The following is a 20,061-nucleotide window of genomic DNA, read 5'->3' on the forward strand; positions in this document are numbered from 1 at the left end:
GTCACGCGCGGCCAATGTGTGCCACCCAGCACTTAGCCTCATCCCGGATGGGATGAGGGAGATTGCGGAAGGGGCTCGATTGGAATCACACATTACACACACACACGTGCCCGGTCAGCTGGCAGCATCAAGCAGCGAGAGAGATTGAAACGAGATCAGTGCGATTTGCCCGATGATCAGTTTCTAATTGCCTGACATGATGGAAGCAATCGATCGTTTCGGGCGATGCTTTTATCCGGTAGCATAAAAACACACATACATCACACTGTGTGGGCTGTGCTGGCGAGGTGCTGTGACCATGTTCCTTGTTTCGCAGCCGGCCGCACAGTCGCATCATTAAATGCGTCATTATGTATGCGCTCGTGTACGATTCCCCATTGGCCGGTGCTGCCGTTTGCTTTCCCCTCAAATATGAGTCCACCGTGTGGCGAGCGTTAGCTAGGACCGTAATCTTCACGTCGAAGATGACGGGTGGGTCGTCTACGTCCGTCCGGGTAGTGTCAGATGCGATCAATCAGCTTTTGGCTGTGGAGAAGCGGAGGGTGGATACACACATTTGCATACGCTATGGCGGTGGTCAACGTGATGAGAAGATGTCAAGATGAGCGATGCAAATGTTTGGTTCGCTCGACTGGTTTGGCATAGAATAGGGACAGGGTTTTTGCAAAAGTGGAGCAAAGTCCAACGTTCAATAGTTGGATAGGAATACTTACAAAACCAGATGTGAAGGTAATAATCCAAAGTTAGGATAAGTCATAACAAAGATATCTAGTTCTAAAAGACATCGTTATCATCCAAATTGACTAGTGTCCAAGAACAACTATTAAAAAAACTGGCAGGAACCACTGACTTTAAAAGGCTGATTCTCATTATAAACTAATTACTATCAGGTATCCACAAACCAGCCTTAATAGCTTTTATTGTCTTTATTTAAAGTCTTTATTGATTGTGTTATAGTTGCTGAAAGATTACACTAGAAACGTAAATTCATGATGACTCATGATGATATTCTCAGAATATACTTAATCTGTACATTCCGAAACAGTATTCACAATTCCTGTTACTTACAAATCTTCAATCCATCTTGTACAAATGCGCTCCTGCGGAACATTCACAATGGTTTGTAATATCTCCAACGACACTTGATGTACATATCAGCCGATCAGAAAGCATAACTTTCTCATCGTGTTCATCGCTTCCTAGGCTTTGCATCATAATTAGCTTCCGAGGCAAATGGCTTCTGCACACCCTTTTGCCCCCGATTAACATCTCATACGTAAAGCCCACCCAATAATTCCGGTAGCAGCGAACAGCGGCAGAAATGTGCTCCAATGTGCAGCGGCCCGTAACGCTACTGATGGGCGACCAAACGAGCCACAGCAAAGGGGTGAGCAATGGAATGGCGCTGTGATGAGGTTCACCGACAATCACGGTTCGATGAGTGTGAAATGGAAACACCCGGGCGAAATTTGCAATTGCATAACGAACCGGAAGAGATGTTGACTAATCAATGTCATAATGCTGGGAAGACAGGGAAGTTGAATCGACAGGATTGTCCATGAGTCATCTGAGCCGGGCGGGAATACGTATCTTTGTTGCTCGAAGGGAAAGACTTCACCTGAGCGCTGTCGTATCAACACCGGGTGGTGACAAAATAATTCAAATCAAGCGGAAGGAACAAATCGAGCATCACTCGCAGCGTGCCCTTTTACCCTTTCAGAGCCAACGATGGCTCATTATGTCGTTTGTTTGTTGGAACACACCGGTCCGCTCAAGGACGGTCACGATCGCAGCATCGCATCGGTATTATGTAAAGTTCACCTTCGCACCGGAAGAGCGTCGACCCATGGTGTCTGTGTGTGTGTGTAGTGCGAACGATTGTCGGTTGTTGATTGATTAGTTGACTGTTTAATGATACCGATGCTGGTCGGCGCGAAAGAGCGCGAGAGCGAGGACGTCAGCTGCGTGCTGCTCTGCTTCGGAGCTCAGAGAAACAGGCGAAGCAAATTGCTACCAAAGTTAGAACGTTCGCTACAAAACGCAATGACTTAGGGTAGGTGTTAACAGGCCGGTCAGTAATTATGGCCTCGCTTGTTTGTGCGCCCGTGCAATTAAGTACTCCCGCGTACACCTGCGCCAGCTAATAAATGTGTGTGTGTGTGTGTGTTCTGGCAGCACTAGCAGCCCACGGGCAGCGAACAGAGGATGAGCCATTTCCGAAGCGTCGTTTGTCTGCAGAAACGTGCTCGGCGGCTCATCACGATTCCACGCTCCAATGCAAACATCCTGCAGGAGTTCCGGCAAGCAGGGTGGCTGGGTTCTTTGTTCTAAAAGTAGCAAACATGGAGGGCATCCAATCGTTCGCGGCAATGATAAATTCCAGTTCATTCAGGCTCACTCCAGCCGATGTTCACATCGATCTCCTAATGAGCTTGTATCTAACGATGTGCGGTTCGTTTGCTCGCACCGATCTTACAAGCAACAGTGTGGCAATACAAACAGCAAAAAAGGTCGATCATTCGATCTCAGAACCTCTCTCGACCTGGGATATTAATTAGTCAACCGAACCGATGCCGAATGATGCCTTACCTTGAAGCCGTTGCGCGTTCTTGCTTCCCCTTTATGCTCGACGCTCGGTGTAGTCGTTCTGTACGCCAAACCCAGTCCCAGAAATGATGGATTGGTTTGCTTTTGGATGCCGGCGTTTGACGGGGAAGTGTTGCTGCTGCTACTGCACCGTTAGTTCACACCGGAAACCCCGTGGTCTGCGTACGCAGAGTCTGCGGACGCGGTCGGCGGTTCGTGCGAGGTTCGTCTTCTACGCGCGATCATGCGATCTTCCCATCAAATGCGCATCATTTTTTTGTCCTACCGTCACTGGGAGCTGAGAAGAGGCCGAGCAGGTATGGTTGGATGGTTCACCAAATAACCCTAATCACACGGACGCGGCTGTATTGGTGTGTCGCGGCTAGCAGCGCATCATGGCTGGAGATGCTACTAATCTCTTTCCAGTCTTTGGAAGTGGTATTGGATCCTAGCAGCTTCGTTAGCACCAGTTTAAAGCTACAAACACCGTACGAAACACTTTAAGCGCACTCAACACTGTTCTTATTGCAACTAAACTCACTCACGCACTGTACAACTTCGTTCGTTTCACTGGAAACAAAACCTCACACTAGAGGCAAATGTGCTCTCCGATGAAGTTTAATGGAAAAAGCCTGAAGACAAGCTATTGCGCTGTCTAGCACCTTTCCAGAGTCAGAAGCTCCGAACGAGCAGGACCGTTAGTATCTTACTAGGAAGATCGTTGGCTTCAGCGTAGAAGCATGGCGCGGATGGTCTGCTAGCTGGGTCCAGCTTCTAGCCGGAGTTTTCCGGCTCTTCCAACGTTTGCACTAACACAGCGTTATTCCACTATCTTTGTACACATCAACACACACACAAGAGCAGCACGCACACGGCAAACGGACGGAATTGCACTTAAGGTCGAGATTGCAACACTGTAATGTAGACGTTCTGGATTGCGAAGCCGAGATGCCCGCGAGCTGTTGTGCACTTTGCGATGTTCTGGTAGACCCGTTACTGGCGGCACGAGTTTCTGCCGATTTTGTTTGATCTGAAAAAGAAAGAAAAGAAAGAAAGTGTTATATGTTTAAATCCATAAAACAGTTTTGTGGGATACATATAAACATTCCTAATTGCCATCTTTGTCGTATGCGATCGTTATGTTAGCAAAAATCTCGTTTATGAGATGGTAGACATATTTATAATAATATTTCTGACTTACAAGAATGCTTTTCAAAAGGTGTCTAATACTTGAAACCAATTTCTTGCTGTGTAGTTTCCGTTGCTTCTTAACCCATTACGTCTAGCACTCAGGAAGATCTACTCAAGCGAATCGCGCACGGCATTTGCTAAGAGTTTTCCCCCAGCTCAGAGCAGTCCCAGCGGTCCCAGCTCCAGGGATGGCGTGTGTTAAACGGTGTTAAACTCAAGAACTTCCTCCACCGCACACACACACACACACACACACACACACACACACACACACACACACATTCCACGCACTTTAGCTGAAACGCGCACGTGAAGCGCGAAAACAACCTCAACAACAACCGCTCAGCATAAATACGCGCACCCGCGCGTGCAGTTAGGAAGTGTTGGAATTTATAATTACAAAACGATGGCACGAAAGCACGGTGCAACGGTGTGCAAAGTTATGCTAGGTGAGACAGCATACAGGGGAGGGAGGGCGTGGAAGGGGTGGTGAAATAAATACAGCAAACATTTATTTATAAACGATCGGCACACGGCTAAGAACGCACGCGGCGTTGTGCACTGAGCATAATGAACGGTTATACCGGGTAACGGGATTTAATTGAAAATCAATTTACTGTAGTAGATCGCGATGGTGGAAGAGGCCATCTTAAGTTCTGTACTGGAGGGGGTGTACGGGTAAGAAGCTTATTCTTGGTGCGATGATGGCGCACTGTCCGATATCTGGACCGGATTCTGAGCGGCTGCACGTGTGATCGGGCTCCTCAGCGCACTGCGGCTGGGGATGGAAATGGGGCGCAATTCTAAAGTGTTGGAAGTGTTCGGAACTGTTTCTGTTCTGAGCAGAACCCATCTCGTGCCAAATCTACTCTTAATGGTCAGTACGGTTAGCTAGCGGAGTATGTGCTGGGAAGAGATGGAAACGCAAGAAAGAACGCATTTCAACCTCCGTCTGCTTCTGGTTTAGAGAGAGAGAGAGCCCAGAACGAATGTAGAACAGGTTCTCATTACCGGATCGTGGTGCATTGATTACCGTGTCTAGTGCGCTAAGTGGTGGCGAAATGAGTTTTTTTTTGTAGAGAAGAGGAGATATTCTGAAAAAAAAAAACAGACATGAAATGATCCTTCTTGAGCACAATCATACAGTTTGTAGTCATTCGACTTTAAATACACTTCAATGAAAGCTTAGAGCATGATACTCAATAAATCAAGCAGTAATCTTCAATAAATACTTTACTTTTGATTCAACTCCTCCCTATCAAGTTCGCTAAATGGCCACTTTCCGTGCTATTTCTTGATCATATCATCTTGAAACCAAACACAAAGAAAGCTCAAAAGTGCAATTTCGCAACCACTCCACCAAGCTGCTGGAGTGCCATTCACTCCCAACACAGCTGACTGGTCGCTCACCCGATGCTCACCGATCAGCATACTTCTCCAGTGCCCAAAAAAACTCCAACCCCCCAACCAAACACTAACGGTTCACTTGTGGCGTCGCTGCCAGCACGATCAACGCAACAAGAAGGGGTAGGAAAAGGAAGCACATGCCCGGTGTGTATTGGTGGCGCTGGTTAGAAAACGGTTAATTGGCGCTGTGACACCGACACCGACAGCGCGGAGGAGAAAGCGAGCGAACGCGAAAAGAACGCGCCCGCGTATTGACCTCATATGATGGCCGTCCCGGTGATGGTGGTAGTGGCTACTCATGACTAAGCTCACATAACCTCAATACGGGAATCTCATTTCCTTCTTTCTTTCTCCCCGGGTCGCTGTATGTGTGTGTGTTTGATGCCCTGTGCGTGTGTATCAGTTTGCTGGTTGGAATGAGCTCTCGGGTGGAGTATGCAGAACCACCATCACCACACAGGTGTCCCGTGTGGGGAAGAGAACAGATAAAAACATCCCTCAGAAGCGTTTGCAAGGGTTTCTCGCTTGCATGTTTCAGATGCCTTCAGTACAGGAATAAATTGCGATCCCTTGCTCCAAATACTGGTTCAGATCGTAGCTGTTCCATCGAGCTTTCAAATGTTTGCTCATGTCTAAAAAAACGGCAAAGAAACGGGAAGTCTGTCAGAAAAGTGTCTCAACTTCAACGGGATTAAAGCAACACAAACTGATCGATCGGGTTGGGGTTTGCATTTACTGCTGCATTCCTGATCCTCCCCCCGGGATATCGTTTAGCCGGGTGAGAGGACGGTAGCGTGTGGCCCATTTCGAAAAGACCTTCGGATTTGTATGACAAAAGCCCGGCTCTTCCCCGTCCGTATCGCCCTTCAATCCAGGCCATGGTCGTGATCGTGTTCGTGTGGAAGACTGGAAGACTTCATCTCCGTTTGCCGTCCCTCCAATCACGGGGCGGCGGTGTGAGACGAATGACCACGCGAGTTCCCTTTTTCTTTTTCCCTTCTGCTGCTACATCGCTGTCTCCTGCATTTCTCTTCTACTGTCTTTTTCTCTCTCACACGAAAACACACACACATACACACAATCTCTCCCATTCTTTTACCACCACCCCTTTCGAGGGGCCTCACCGCTTGCCGTTCGGGCCGTTCTTCGATGCGAGAGAGTGCCACTTTCTAAAAAATAGGTTAACCGGCAGTGTAAACAAGTGTGTGGGTTTTTCGTGCTGCGGGCTGCTGGCCCCCTCCTCTCCAGCCCTGTCGCCTCACCCTTTACCATTACCCTACCGTGTACGAGCGGGATGTTGAGATCGTGTTTTGGGGGGGGAAGCACTTCACATCCTGCCCGCCCGAGAATTAATAGATGCCTTTGCCGAGCGAGATGCACGGCCATCGACGACCGCGTTTCAATTTCAGTTTCGCTGCGCACAAACTTAACTTTCACAATCGTCGTGTGTTCTTTTTGCAGCATGCATGCCTCAAACAACCTCCCCATCTCTCCCCTGACAAGGGCCGAAATGCGAGTTGTAACTTTTGCACGGCCGGAGAAAGTGTCTTGCCACTACACAGAGCAAGTCCTTTTGCGTGCTAATCGTTCTTGTTTGCTTTGTATCGGCTAAGCTAGGCGCCCGATCTTATCGCGCTTTTAAAAGCGAAGCCTTTTGTTCGTCGGGGGAAGCGTCGCTTCTGCATTAGAAAACGGTTTCGATCGCACCGCACACCAACAGACCAGCGGGCACCGGAGACCTGTTCTTTCGGGAGGGAAAAAACGGTCGCCGCTGCTGCGTCAACAATGGAGCGCAGTGCATGATACCAAAACAGCACAGGGCAGTCGGAAACGGGTTTTGTGTAGCATCTTGCCCGAGCAGCCGCGATCGCGATCGATCCCTCCGGCCTGAGGTCAATGGCTATCGTCCGCCGCCTATCACGAGTGTGCTTCCCTGAAGATGTGAATGCTGTACGCAATGCAACAGTGTTTTCTTTGGCCCTTCTTCACAGGGTTTTGTTTGGTTTGGTTTCCCCACGTCAAGATCGAAGATGTTTATGTAACTCGATCGAACGTAAGGTGGACACACAGGTTGTGGACGATCAGACGTAGCAGCATCAGGATCTTTGCTCATGTTGCTGTGACCATCTCAACGAAGACCAATTAATAATGGCACACAACTGCACGTGACTCGCTGACAGGCTGACTTCCCGAAATGACCGCAAACCGGGGACCAATAATTTGATCCACTCCGGGTTTTGGGGTTAATGCTCGTAACGCACTCCCTGCAGGGAGAGGAAACACTTTTTTTTGTGTTGTGCAAACAATCCACTCTACTGTTCATTAAAATGTGTGTATGTGTGTCCAATTTCGAACGATGACTCTCTTAAATTCTCCACCATCAGCCATTTGATGCTACTGTACTGTGAGAAATAAGCACAGAGCGATTAAAATAAACATACACATCCATACACACACACACAGCTCGGGAATCATTTTGTGATCCTGCGTTAAACATTAATTGCCGCGCTTCGATTCGATCCATCCGGATAGAGACGTTGATTGGGTTGAGGATCAATAAAAAAGCATCCACACCACCACCCGAAGCTTCCTAATTTGTTGATGAACCCGGCCGGAATCGTCATCCGGAGGCTTGCCGGCTGGCTCGGTGTACGTGAGACTTTTCACAAACGGAAGGGAAGGAAATAGTTTGTTGCTCCCTTGGGAGTAGGAAATGCTCAGTCAAGAAGAAGCGTAAATTGATGCTCCGATGCAGGAACAGGTTTCTAGTGGCATTGCCTGAAGATGCGAGGAAAAGGAATCATTCCATCCACAAATACAGAACAAATGCGAGAACAGTTTCGGGTGGAACAAACTATAAATATCCCCCCGAAAAGGGTACCGAGAGGGAAGCAATGCCCATGTTGCCCACCGAGAACAGTCACGTTCATTATCTTACTCGGCTGTTTGCTTGCCTTTGTCGCATATCTTCACTATCTCTCTGTTTTCGGGGTGGATCTTAATTAGCAAAACAATAACAAGAACTAAAACACTCCGATCTCGCCGCTTCTGATACAGCACGCAAAGCACACGGGATCCAGGACAGGGCACACAAGCAAATGCCACACCGTTTTCGGGCGCTTCTTTGCCTTCGGTGCCATTCACCAGTGCTGTGAGCAAAAGAAAGGGCCCCATGGTCATGGATAGAAAGTCGCGCGATTTCTCTGGCGTAACTGGAAACCTTGTCGGCGAAGAACTTGTTCTCGCTCGCTTTGCATCACATTGATCACACGGCACAGTGTTCGTTCCAGCAAACACACATTTTTCACCTCAATCAACAAATTCACAGTTATACCAATGATGCAAGCTCGCGCGGGGTTTTTGCTTCGAAAACTGGACGTACCACATTCCCCCATTGAAGATGGGAGCGAGTGGGGACCTCTCGAAAGAACTTACGTTTAATTTGGGATGTTTTCCAGCTACGAGCGGTCGTTCTTGGTGCGTGAAAGGAAGGTTTGGACCGTACTTTCACTCGATCACTCACAGATTCTCCAGAAAAAAAATCGTTTGGTTTTTCTTTCAACAAAACGCAAGACACTCTTTTTGAAAAACACTGGGCCTAACTGGAACTTTTCCGAATGGTTCCGCTTAGTGCTGCTGCTGCTGTTTGCTGCTGCCTCTGCTGGCACCGTTTTTCTTACGCCACGGTACGCACTCGGTCAACGGACGACGCGAAAATACGGTCAGCACTCAGCCGTTCGGTCTCCTAGATCCCGGCCTGCCGAGAGCCCAGACTCACACTCACAAACACACACACACACACGCGCGCACGTCGGAAATGAAACCCGCTGCGGGGTCCGGGAGCGCGGAGTCTGTGCTGGTGTGGTCGCAGATCAAGAGCCTCGCTGGAAAGAGACCTTGACACTGAAGACGTTAGATTTATACTGACGAGCTGGTGCCGGAGCCAACTGTGCCGTGCTAGCGCTCAGCCGCGATCGTGTGCGATCGTGCGCCGCGCGCACGGGGTTGTACGGTCACGGAGAGCGCTAATGCCCCTGCCCCGCCAGCATAACCGGACGAACGCACTCCGGGCCACCGGGCGGGCGAGTGTGTAGTGGTACGAGCTGCAGCCCGAGTTGGATGGGCTAGAAAGAGATACCACCGTGTGGATGTATGGCTCTGTCAGCAAGATGCGCACTTTTGAGCGAGAAACAAGAGAGTCTCAAGCGAGCGAGCGAGAGAGAGAGAGAGAGAGAAAGAGAGAGAGAGAGAGAGAGAGAGAGAGAGAGAGATCGTCCCGGTACGCCCGCGTACAGAGAAAGAACTGCAGGCAGAAGCGCCTGCCGAGGGCCCATCGAAAGTATGTTGCGCGCGATCAGCGAAATGGTCAGTCGGCTGGTCAGTCACGAAACGGGGCCCAGGGGTCGGTTAGCAAGCGGAGACGCACACGAAAAGGAACAGAGAGGAGCGAGAGAAAGAGTCAGAAAGAGATAGATGAATGGCCGTACCGAGAGAACGCATTCGAAGAAATAACACTTTTGAGGGAAAACGTTGTTATGCTGCACACTGGTATGTTGCTGTGTGTGTGTATGTTTAGCTTTTGCCGTATGCCTGCTCCCTTTTCCCTTCTTCCTTCTTCCTCCTTCTTTCCGGAACCCGTACAGCTTGCTTTGGTGTGTTTCTTTCTCTCCGTTTCGTTTTGTTGTGAACTTCGTTATCTGCGTTTTCTGCAGCGCGGGACACCATCGGGAAGGAACTGTTTCGGTAGGTTCGTCGCTTGGTGTTCGACGCGTGAGTCACTTGATTTTTTCGGTGCATTTATTTCACAAGGATAAAGGATTGTGGTGGTTTTTCGTGATGCGATCGGTGAGAGTGAGCTGTTACTTAACCGGCAGCTGTTGGCTGTGTTGGGTTTTGCTGTGGAGCTGAGTAATTTGTGTCACCCGCGAAAAGACCCGGTTTGCGTGAGAGGTGAAAGGGATGTGTCAGCGACTTTTGATAATCAATGCGCGGATAACGGAACTTAGCAAAGACGGCAAGGATAGTAAAGTTGTAATATGGGGCATTGCAGGGTTCTTAAGTACTTGTTCTCACAAACCTTACGAATCTTAGTTTAGATGTTTCTGATCATATTTATAGGACTTATAGCTCCATCAACTGATTTTAAGGGCTTAGTCCGATTTTGATAAACAATGATAATGATGTATGTTCAAAATGGTTCGTTAATTAACTGATTAATGAAAGACATTTACAAAAAAGCATTCAAAATAAAGTGAGTCATAGCAAACATAGTTACTTATGCATAACAAAGATTATGCATATGCTGTCAATCACCAAACCATAGAAGATGAACTCAAATACGCAATTCATACATAATTTATGGCTGAAATCAAGAAGAGATTTAATTAGTCCAGATGTTAGCATTGAAGTAGATTCCTTACTTAGTGTTAAATGTAAAAAATATGTGAAAGTTCATAAAGTTTTTGTTACCTTTTTAAATATTTATGAAGCAGATTGTTCAAATAAGAAATCCCAAACATTTATCCAACGATGCAGTCATGTCATATTATGTTAAAAAAACATGATATACTTCAAAAATTACTGTACTCAGTCCGGACTTTGATTTGAAATCTAAAGTTAACTATTGGATTTAGGACCAGCGTGTTTTAACAAAGCTTGTGCAGCAAAAGTTTTCCCTCTGCACCATCTTTACGAAGCCTGTTTTCCTGCTGTGTTCTATTTTACTCAATGATCGCGCAAGCCTCCATCCAGGGTCACCCACAGTAACTCCCCCGGGAAGACAGGAGCACCTTGGTATGCGACCCGTTTTGCGACCCGGTCGGCATTTTGCGCGCAACCGTGAAGGGAAAGTATGAAGGAACACTTTCCAAGCGCGCCAGCTGCGAATTGTTTGCTTGCTGGTTACTCCAGAGTGAAGTGGAGAACGTCTTAGAAACCCGACCTGGGGCCCATTACCCACGGCCGCCCAGATTCGTTCCGATACAGTAGCCGATATTGTGAAGCGCAAGCCTGCGCTGTCGGGAAAGAAATGCGCGCAAAACGGTAGGAAAATGATATTGCAGAAAGGAAGATAGACGTTTGGTGAATAAACCAGGGTTGAGCGAGGGAGAAGAACTGAAACGGAGATGGCCAGGCAGCTCCAGCCGCACACTTGTATGTGTTTGTGGGGAAAAGTGGGATGAAAAAGAACCACAACCGGGGGGGGCAAAGCAAAGCGCAGAAGCACACAAAACGGTCCACCACGGTTGTTGCGGCCGTCGAGATTGCATTCTTTTGCATCAGGTTTTGCAACCGTTTTTCCCGCCAGCCCACACTTCTGCTGCTCTGTACCTCGCTTAAGCACCGCTCCCACTTTCATTGGGCGATGGAGTGTGAGGCGTATAACAGTAGGAAAGCTGCGAGATGAAGATCCTAATTAACGCAACGCCATTTTCCTGCCGCTTAACCACCGACCACCGGCTGATGGAGCAAATGATGCAAGATGATCTCTTCTCACTTGCTGACGAATCCACTGCATGATGTTCTCGGGCAAACCGGCGTCGGCCTGCCTCGGCTCGAGATGCACAGGCCGGATGCATTCAATGTTACGTCGCGCTGGTTCCCGATCGAGCCCGGGGAAGCAAACTCGTTCTGAGCTCGGGTTGTGGCTTGGCTGATAACTGTTCTTCTACGATTTATAATTCAATCCTTCAAAAATCAGGTTTCGATCGGTTCGGAGCGGTGGGGAAACGATTTAAATGAGCTTTCGACGAGCGGCGGGCTGAATGTTGACGATCTCAGGCAAGTGGGACAGTTTATCGTAATTATGCGAAAAGCGGATTTAATAGGCAGCGAACGGAAACTCCTCAAGTCCCGAAAAAAAGATTCTGCATTTCATTTGTTGTGTGTGTGGTTTTAAACTCTCATTAAAAGCAGCCTAGAGACTTCAATGCTACAAATGAGACGAGCTCGGTTTCTGAAATCACTTGCTGTTCCATCTTTCATCTCGATGCGTACTGCTAGCACAAATTAGTATTATTACTACAACGAGCGTACGTACGAAGAAGAGCGCCAGAGAAATACCAAGGAAAAGAGGCCAACAAATCGTGCTACAAACCTGCAATAATCAAATCAAAACCCGAATCGATCACTGCCGACCAGAGAGCAATTACCGCGGCAATGATTCCCTTTCGCATTGGACTTGCTCTATTCCGGCTCCTAGCTGACCAGCTTAGACAGGGCTATGGAGGCTCTTGTACGCGCGGCCCGATGGAGGTCACCGTCAGATAAATTAATAAATGAGAAAAATGAATCAACGATACATATACTTACCCACTCGGTCGGTTTGTGTGCTTCATCTTGCACTTTCGTGGTTGGTGCGTTAGCGCTTTGATAGGATCCCCAGGGAATGGCAGGGTTTGGGCCGGTTTGGGGCGGAGATGTGATCCAGCTTGCTTGGGAAACTACTTTCGAGCCGATGAACGATAGGGCGCCGGGTGGAATGTGTAAGACGTTCGCTGTAGCTGAGTGTCGATGGGTACGTTTGATACAGTTTTCCCCTTGGTGTATGTAGTACAGCTGTAGCCTAGAATGTTTGCCTGAAGATTGAGTCTAGCGCTCCGTTTCCTTTGCTGGACGGAAATTGCAAAAGGGTGCAGCGTTTTTATTTAAATGTAAATTACTCATTGCGCAGCAGACAAAGATTTCACAAATCGATTCTACGCTCCCACTGCACATCAAACATACTGTGAACAGAGCACAACAAGCAACAACTGAACAGAACCGAGGGCAAATTGTCAACGACGCTCATCGATGCACTAGAATGGTGCGCGCATACGAGGCCGCATGCGAGCATACTTTCTCGCAAAACAAACCCGATTCACGTCCCCTGCTCATCGTCTCCGGTGCAGCGCATATTAGTTGAACGACCTTAAAACGATCATCAACGTCAACGTCAGTCATCGTCGGCGGGCGACCCCCGTCCGCGTTCCGCTGCGCTGTGGGGGCCGGGCGCATTGGCAGTGCTATCAATTTTCCCCACCGTCAACAGCGACGGGGATGATAATTCCCGGGCTGGTCGTAGAACGCTAGCAGGCTTGGGTCTTGCACGTGCGATTACCTACGCACGCTCGCGACGGATAAATGCTGTGCGCTTGCGTGCGGAGCAGATACCGGAGCGATACGGGCCGAACAAGAACAAAAGTCGAAGTGACGAGCGAGAAATGTTCTTTAACGCGCTTCTTTAATTGTGCTGGGCATGAAATCGCTTTCGGATTTGGTCGGTGGAGATTAAGAGCGAGAAATGTATTTAATTGTAAATTATGAGCAATGGCAGAGTGAGATAATGGTGGGTATGCTCTCTCACTCTTTTTTTTTAGATTTGTTTTTGTGTGTTTTAAAAAAGTTGGAAATAGGTAATTATTTAATGTACAGTAACAGTACATTGTACAGTAACATAAAGAAAAAATGTAAATGTGAAGGCATACAAAGGTATCAAAAAGAATAAAAATATATTAAAATACGAATGAAATGGAGTGGTTTCACTATTTCTGCCATATTTACAGCGCCATTTTGGGATATTATCAGATTTTCTGCCTAGATGATTTAAGCCAGAACAAATATTTAAACAAACGCCGATTGAAATGATTGATTTTTTAAATAAATAAAGATAAAGATTTCGTCACGAAATTGAAACGATGCTTTAGTTTATTGAAATTCTTTATAGCGAAAGGTAAATGTCAAATGGAAACAACCCGGAACATGAATATTGTTCCACTGACTGGCTGTGCTTTTCGGCTTAATTTTTAAGCTCTGAATAGTTATGGAGAATGAGTCAATAATTTAAAATAATGGTGTTTGCTTAAATAGAAAATCAGGCATCGCTTCTAAGGTCATATTTATTAACCAAATAAATATTACATTCCACTTGCTTTGCGTTGCAGCACCCCTGCAAACATCCGTACCGCTGTACAATTATTTTCGATATGAATCTTTCATATAAGTTGCATACATTCAGGCGTTTTGTATTTCGTACCGCATAGTGGTTTGATAATTAAGTTACAGAAATAGGAGAACATTGTAATGGAACAAATTTCCTACGAACTTCCGTTCTTTTTTACGATCACATAGCTTCTTATTGTTTTTGTGAAGCACCAAAAATACATGAAGTTAACAATAAGTAAAAAACTTAGCTTTTTTTGTTCAACATGTTTATTAACAAGTGTAAAACATATAATTGAAAGTAAGCTAGCAAGATATTGCTGATGTAGATATTTAATTTCTTTTCAAACGTGATCTCCCATTGACTTCATTTGTAATAGCTAGTTTTACAACGTAACATGGTGATGATGATATCTAATCAATTTTTTGTTGGTGAATTGAAGTTTACGTTGATTTTCATAATATTGTTATTGTTCATAATTATATTTGTCAAATGTGTGATGTTGTAATTTTTTATTTCACATCTCATACTAAATGTGGGGTGGTCCCGTAGTACAGTCGTCAACTCAAGCGACTCAATAACATGCCCGTCATGGGTTCAAGCCTAAAAGGGACCTTATCTCCGTAGCAAGTTCTCACATCACATTATTTGTAATAAAGCCCGAATGTCTTCAACAACAACAGTACCGCGTATATGCTGGCCTAGTATTATTTAAAAGAGCATACATCTAGGCGTAAAATGCGATTCAATCGTGGATTCATGTTCCGAATTTCTTTCAAAGCAGCGACTAATATGCTCTCGGTTAGTTTTCCTTGGTTTGGTTTTATTTTGAGACTTACGATAACGTTTTGTTAGAAAGAGAAAAACTTTGACATAACCTCCCAATGCGTGGCATCATGTACAAAATCATGTTGAAATAATTTATCAATAAATTACTACTCGCATTGCGCCACTGCTTACCGACCTACATACATCCTTACGATTAATATCAGCTTACAGCACTAACTTCGCACCGTTACATGCCGATCCCCAGAATGCTAGGGCGTGTCCTTATCCACATTACCATCGAGTTGCCATGGTGAAGTCAAAACGGGCGTTCCAATCTAGACCTCTAGTACTCTTTGCCCATCACCTTCTCGATCCAGGGTACGAACTTCTGGATGTTGGTGTACACTCCGGGCAAATGTTCCCGACCGCACCCGATCCCCCAGGACACTAGCCCGATCAGCGTTTTGCGTCCCTCGATCGAAAGCGTTAGCGGTCCCCCCGAGTCACCCTGGCAGCTGTCTCGGCCTCCCTCTTTGTAGCCGGCGCACAGGAAAACGTCGTGTATGGTTTCGCGCCGCCCGGCCGCCCGGAACCATCGCTGGCATCGTTCGTTCGGTATGACCTCAACGTCCACTTCCTTTGGAGAGAGAGAGAGTGAAGAAAGGAAAAAGATATAGCAAAAGAACATTGATTAATTAGTGATTGTCTGGTACACAAAATTTTATTGGAAATCAATCGTACCTGCAGCACAGAGGGAACCGTGCTTTGACCGTGCCGTGTTCGGCCCCAACCAGCAACGGTTGCCATTTTGCCTACCAGCTTAACGCTCTTGGGAGGTAGACAGACGGGCAGTATATGTTGTCGAAACACAACCTTCCGATCGAGTTTAACCTGTAAGAAAGTTGAAGTTAATGATCATGGTGTATTGTGGGAAGAGCCAGCGTGTCCTTACCAATGCAATATCGTTACGGAAGTCACTTGGAGAGTAGTTTGGATGCACTTCTTTCCGTTCTATCGAGTACTCTTCGTGTGTTAACCGCTCTTCCTGATCCCGAACGTCCCACTCGCCAAGTCGAACCTTTAGGTTGCTGTTTGGGGTCCTAAAATTGAATACAAATGATGCTTTAAGGTAACGAATCAATGAAATTCTGTAAATCAATGAAATGAAAACTCACGTCGCGACACAGTGAGCCGCTGTAACGACCCAGCGGTTCGATATCAGTGCACCACCGCAGCTGAGCTTTTTCGTCAGGAAGCCCGATTTGATGAGCGCCGCCTGCCATGGATGCGTCCCGAACCCACTCGAATGGCCACCGACGATACGGTTCGTGCGAGTGTACAGCTCACCACAACCTGAGGAAATTTAAAGCGAAAAAGGATCTATAAGCATGCGGTTCAGAAAAAAACTGATATTGTCCCTTCATAACATTACGAACTCCAAATACAACTATTCCAATATTCCGTAGTGCATCTACATTTAAGAGAATGTTAAAAGATATCTAAAGGTGAGCGCATGTTTCCATTGCAAAGGTGCATTGTGTGGTGAATCAACAGTTCTCGGGAATTCTTAAGCGTCTACTGCAAGCGCGTGAAAAGTGTGGAAATAGGTGCACGGTGTGTGAAATTAAGGGTGCAAGATCGCACAAGGTGCTTTCGACGGAGCATTCGAACAACCGAAACATTTGTGAGAAATCATGCTAAAACGTTGCTTGAAATCAATGAAGGATTAAGCGAATTCATTCAGTTTTGATCCACTTTTCAGGCAACGTTTGTTTACACGATTCCCAACTGCTCTTGCACGCTCCAAACCATAGAATAAAATAGAAAAGCGAAAAACAGAAAGAAAGACTCAAACTCGAAGCGGAACTACGCATTGGACGACCAAGGATCTTCCACCCACTTAGAGGCGGATCCCACCACAACCGGGGACAAGGAATCGGCATACGGGGCAGGAAACACTACGTAAAAAAAACAGGGTGGCAAGAAACTACTGGCAGACAGTCCGGTACCGTTCTCGATGCCGTATCCATCGTCCTCCTGCGGTGGGTAGCCGAACACGGCCGACGGTGGTCGTATCTGTCCACCGGAACCGCTGGGCCCCCCGTACAGTACCGTCGGCCGGGAAGCGAAACTATACGGCCGGTCATGATCGCTATCATCGAGCGGCCCAAAATGTGACGATGGTGGTGCTGGTGGTGATGATGGCGGTCTTGCCGAATGTCCTCCGTGCAGTGGTGGTTGTGGCTTTGCCGGCGAGAACGGGGACGAACCGCTTCCGAGATGATTGCCATCGAAGCCCCACTCGGGAGGCGGTGCACCGGTGGCGTGGTGCTGGTGCGGCGATGGCAGATGCTGGTGCGGATTCACCTGATGGTGGCCGTGGTAGAGTGGGGGAGCATTGAAGCTACCGCCGCCACCGCTGCCGCCCACGGAAAACAGTGACGTCGTCTGGGTGGTCTGTGGACGGTTCTGATGGGACGAGGGCGATCCCGACACTGACGATGAGGATGATGAGGACGACGACGACGAGGAGGAGGAGGAAGATGACGGCGAGGCGGGTGGATAGAAACCGAACAGGTTTATAATGTCACCTAAGTATTGAGAGTTTAGTGATGAAGTATGGCAGCAAACATGTGTGATAGATTATCTCATTAGTGAGGCTTGAAGGAGGATTATAGTTTCCATTTTGTTGGTTGTTGCAAGCCTTAAGATCTATAGTCGTCCAAAGTTTTGTCTTTGTTTTGTCAATGCACCTCGCTCTATATCTTGTTTTTTTTTTTATTGTGAAGACGTACACTCTAATGTTGTATGTCCTTATTTGTGAAACTGCAGTGATTTTGCAGTTAGAAATTATTTTATACATTTTGCCAAGCTTTATTTGTTGTGTTGGATCGCCGCATACAAAGAGCACCATCATCATGGATAAATATAATATTTGATGGGACATTAACTCAAAACTTAAAGTAACATTATGATTTTTCGAACATTTTTTAATTCTTAAAGCATGTTTTTCAATGTGTCAATAAATCAACTATGAAGAGCAGTATTTACATTGTCTTCTTGAATAGTACAAGTTAGTTATCATAGTCGTGTTCTTGAAATTAGTTCAGGTTTAGTACTAATGTTATTTAAAATAAGTACTAACATGAACGATTTATAATAAGCAATAGCTATTATTATCATTTATTTTTCAAAATGTGTGCGAGATGATCCATATTACGCGTAATCGAAAGCTCATATTCATTCAGTAAATTTCAAACTTATGAAAAATACCTCAACATAAGTTATTAATAGTGAATGATAAATGTAAAAAAATATATATATCTTTACATGTATTTTAAAATATTTACCAATGGTACTCAATGCCTAAAACATAAAAAAACTAATCCTTAACAAAATAATTTTTAGAAATGTTGTGATTTAAGTTGTATTACAATATCCAATAGGTATTTTATGTGACAAGGAAAATATTTTTTCTCACTTAATAATTGAATAGGCCAAATTGGTTAACAAGACTGTTCAATGCAGCTTTGCAGAACTCAAAAAAGCCATGAACAATATAGAATAAAGCTTCTTCTTTTTTTTGGCTGAACAACCGTTGTCGGTCAAGGCCTGTCTGTACCACTACCTGTTGGGTGTGGCTAACATTGATCCCCCATAGCAGGATAGTCAGTCCTACGTATGGCGGCACGGTCCATTAGGGGCTTGAACCCATGACGGGCATATTGGTAAGTCGTACATGTTGTACCGGCAAAATAAAGCAGTTCAACCAATAAATCATCATCAAAATAACAATAAATTAATACATAAACCAATACAACAAAATCAAAATGCCTTACTTTAGGTTTATAAACGATCCAATGTACCATATGCTGTATAATTAATACATTAAATGCTGTGTATTGAATGCGATTCATCATTTTTATTTAAACAAGCTTTGTTTTGAATAACTTAAGCAAAACAAAGGTCACGCTTGGATTACGGCTTGTTTAAACACACATTCCCAATTATCTCCAACCGCCGACCAACATTGTTCGCACGATGCTCTATTTCATTTCTTTTCTTGCTTTAACGCCTTCAACCGCACGCTGACTGAATTAAGCTGGAGACACTCTGCTCCGCTCAACGGTAAGCCACGTGACGCCACTGTTGCTTATTCACCCTCCGCTTAAGTCTGCCACGGATGATAAAGCGCCACACCTTGGGGGGGTTTTCCTTTTCGATGAGTTATGAGCCGCACGGGCCGCTTGGGTGTGTGTGTGTGTACCGTGTCGCGTAAATGTTTTCATTTTTCATCTGCACTTTCGTCACTCTGTCACCGCTGTGTGCTGCAGAGCAATGTAGTTTTCCGCAGCATAACCCGCAGCGGGTGTTTTCTTTCGCACGTTTCATACGCGCTGGGGAGACACATTCGCGACACCACTTTCCACACGGCTTAAGCTTAGCGCTCTGCAGCTTTTCCCTCTGTTACCTTAAATGGTGGGGAGCGATGGTACCCGGAATGACACAACAGTCATTTTCGATTACCATTGTAAAGTGAGATTGAGGTTGCGGAATTTAATTACCGATTCATCCGTCTTGCCTATCCGTCAAGGTCGTTCCTAGGCGCGATCATAAATCGTTTTATCGACACCGCGCGCGAACGGTGGCGATGCGTAAATGACCCATTTCGATCGTGTGGTGAAGTAGGGCATGAACTATGGCCCTAATTGCTCAACAGTTGCACCGTGCGTTTTCAATTAACGTGCGCTTGCGGTGTAAGCGGAGGCAGTTGGTAAGTAACAGTTGTTGCACTGTAATCCATAAAAGCTTACCAGATAGCGGCCACTTGACTGTTTATCGCAACAGAAACCCCGGCTGATAACATTTCATCGCACAGTTGAATTGGTCAATCGGCTGGGATGAAAGTGTTTGCAAATTGTTACGTAAATGAGAACGACTCAAAACGGCAACCGGAGATCATGAATTTAAAAAATGGTGAAAGTATCTATATCTTCCATCGTAATCAGGAAAGAAGATTAAAAATCCGGTTTAAAATGTGCACCAATGTCCACTAAAAGTGTTTGCTTGAATGGTACATAAACTACAAGAACTGAATATTGCACAATAATGCATGGTTTATAATTACAGAGGAGTGTATTAGTGTGTGTGTTTTAAATGTAGAATTAAATTAAAACAAATTAATAATC

At 46.0% G+C, this 20,061-nt stretch overlaps 2 protein-coding genes across 3 annotated transcripts in view; both read right to left on the minus strand.

Moving 5' to 3' along the window:
• The window catches only part of LOC120902197 (serine proteinase stubble), a 29,606-nt gene extending 20,519 nt beyond the window's left edge, over window positions 1-9,087 (minus strand). For both annotated transcript variants that reach the window (XM_040310751.1, XM_040310750.1), the window contains exons 1-2: window positions 8,620-9,087; window positions 2,590-3,616 (exon numbers count right to left, since the gene is read on the minus strand). The gene's annotated coding sequence lies outside the window, so the exon portion shown is untranslated. The remainder of the gene's footprint in view (window positions 1-2,589; window positions 3,617-8,619) is intronic.
• Window positions 9,088-14,920: 5,833 nt separating this feature from the next.
• Window positions 14,921-20,061, minus strand: part of LOC120899537 — a 33,713-nt gene continuing 28,572 nt past the window's right edge. The window contains exons 9-13 of the mRNA XM_040305504.1: window positions 16,882-17,463; window positions 16,048-16,225; window positions 15,825-15,972; window positions 15,614-15,763; window positions 14,921-15,509 (exon numbers count right to left, since the gene is read on the minus strand). Coding sequence (XP_040161438.1) covers window positions 15,216-15,509; window positions 15,614-15,763; window positions 15,825-15,972; window positions 16,048-16,225; window positions 16,882-17,463 — 1,352 coding nt within the window. The 3' untranslated portion in view covers window positions 14,921-15,215. The remainder of the gene's footprint in view (window positions 15,510-15,613; window positions 15,764-15,824; window positions 15,973-16,047; window positions 16,226-16,881; window positions 17,464-20,061) is intronic.

Source organism: Anopheles arabiensis, chromosome 3 (assembly GCF_016920715.1).
Source record: "Anopheles arabiensis isolate DONGOLA chromosome 3, AaraD3, whole genome shotgun sequence".
In the NCBI taxonomy this organism is placed as follows: Eukaryota; Metazoa; Arthropoda; class Insecta; order Diptera; family Culicidae; genus Anopheles; species Anopheles arabiensis.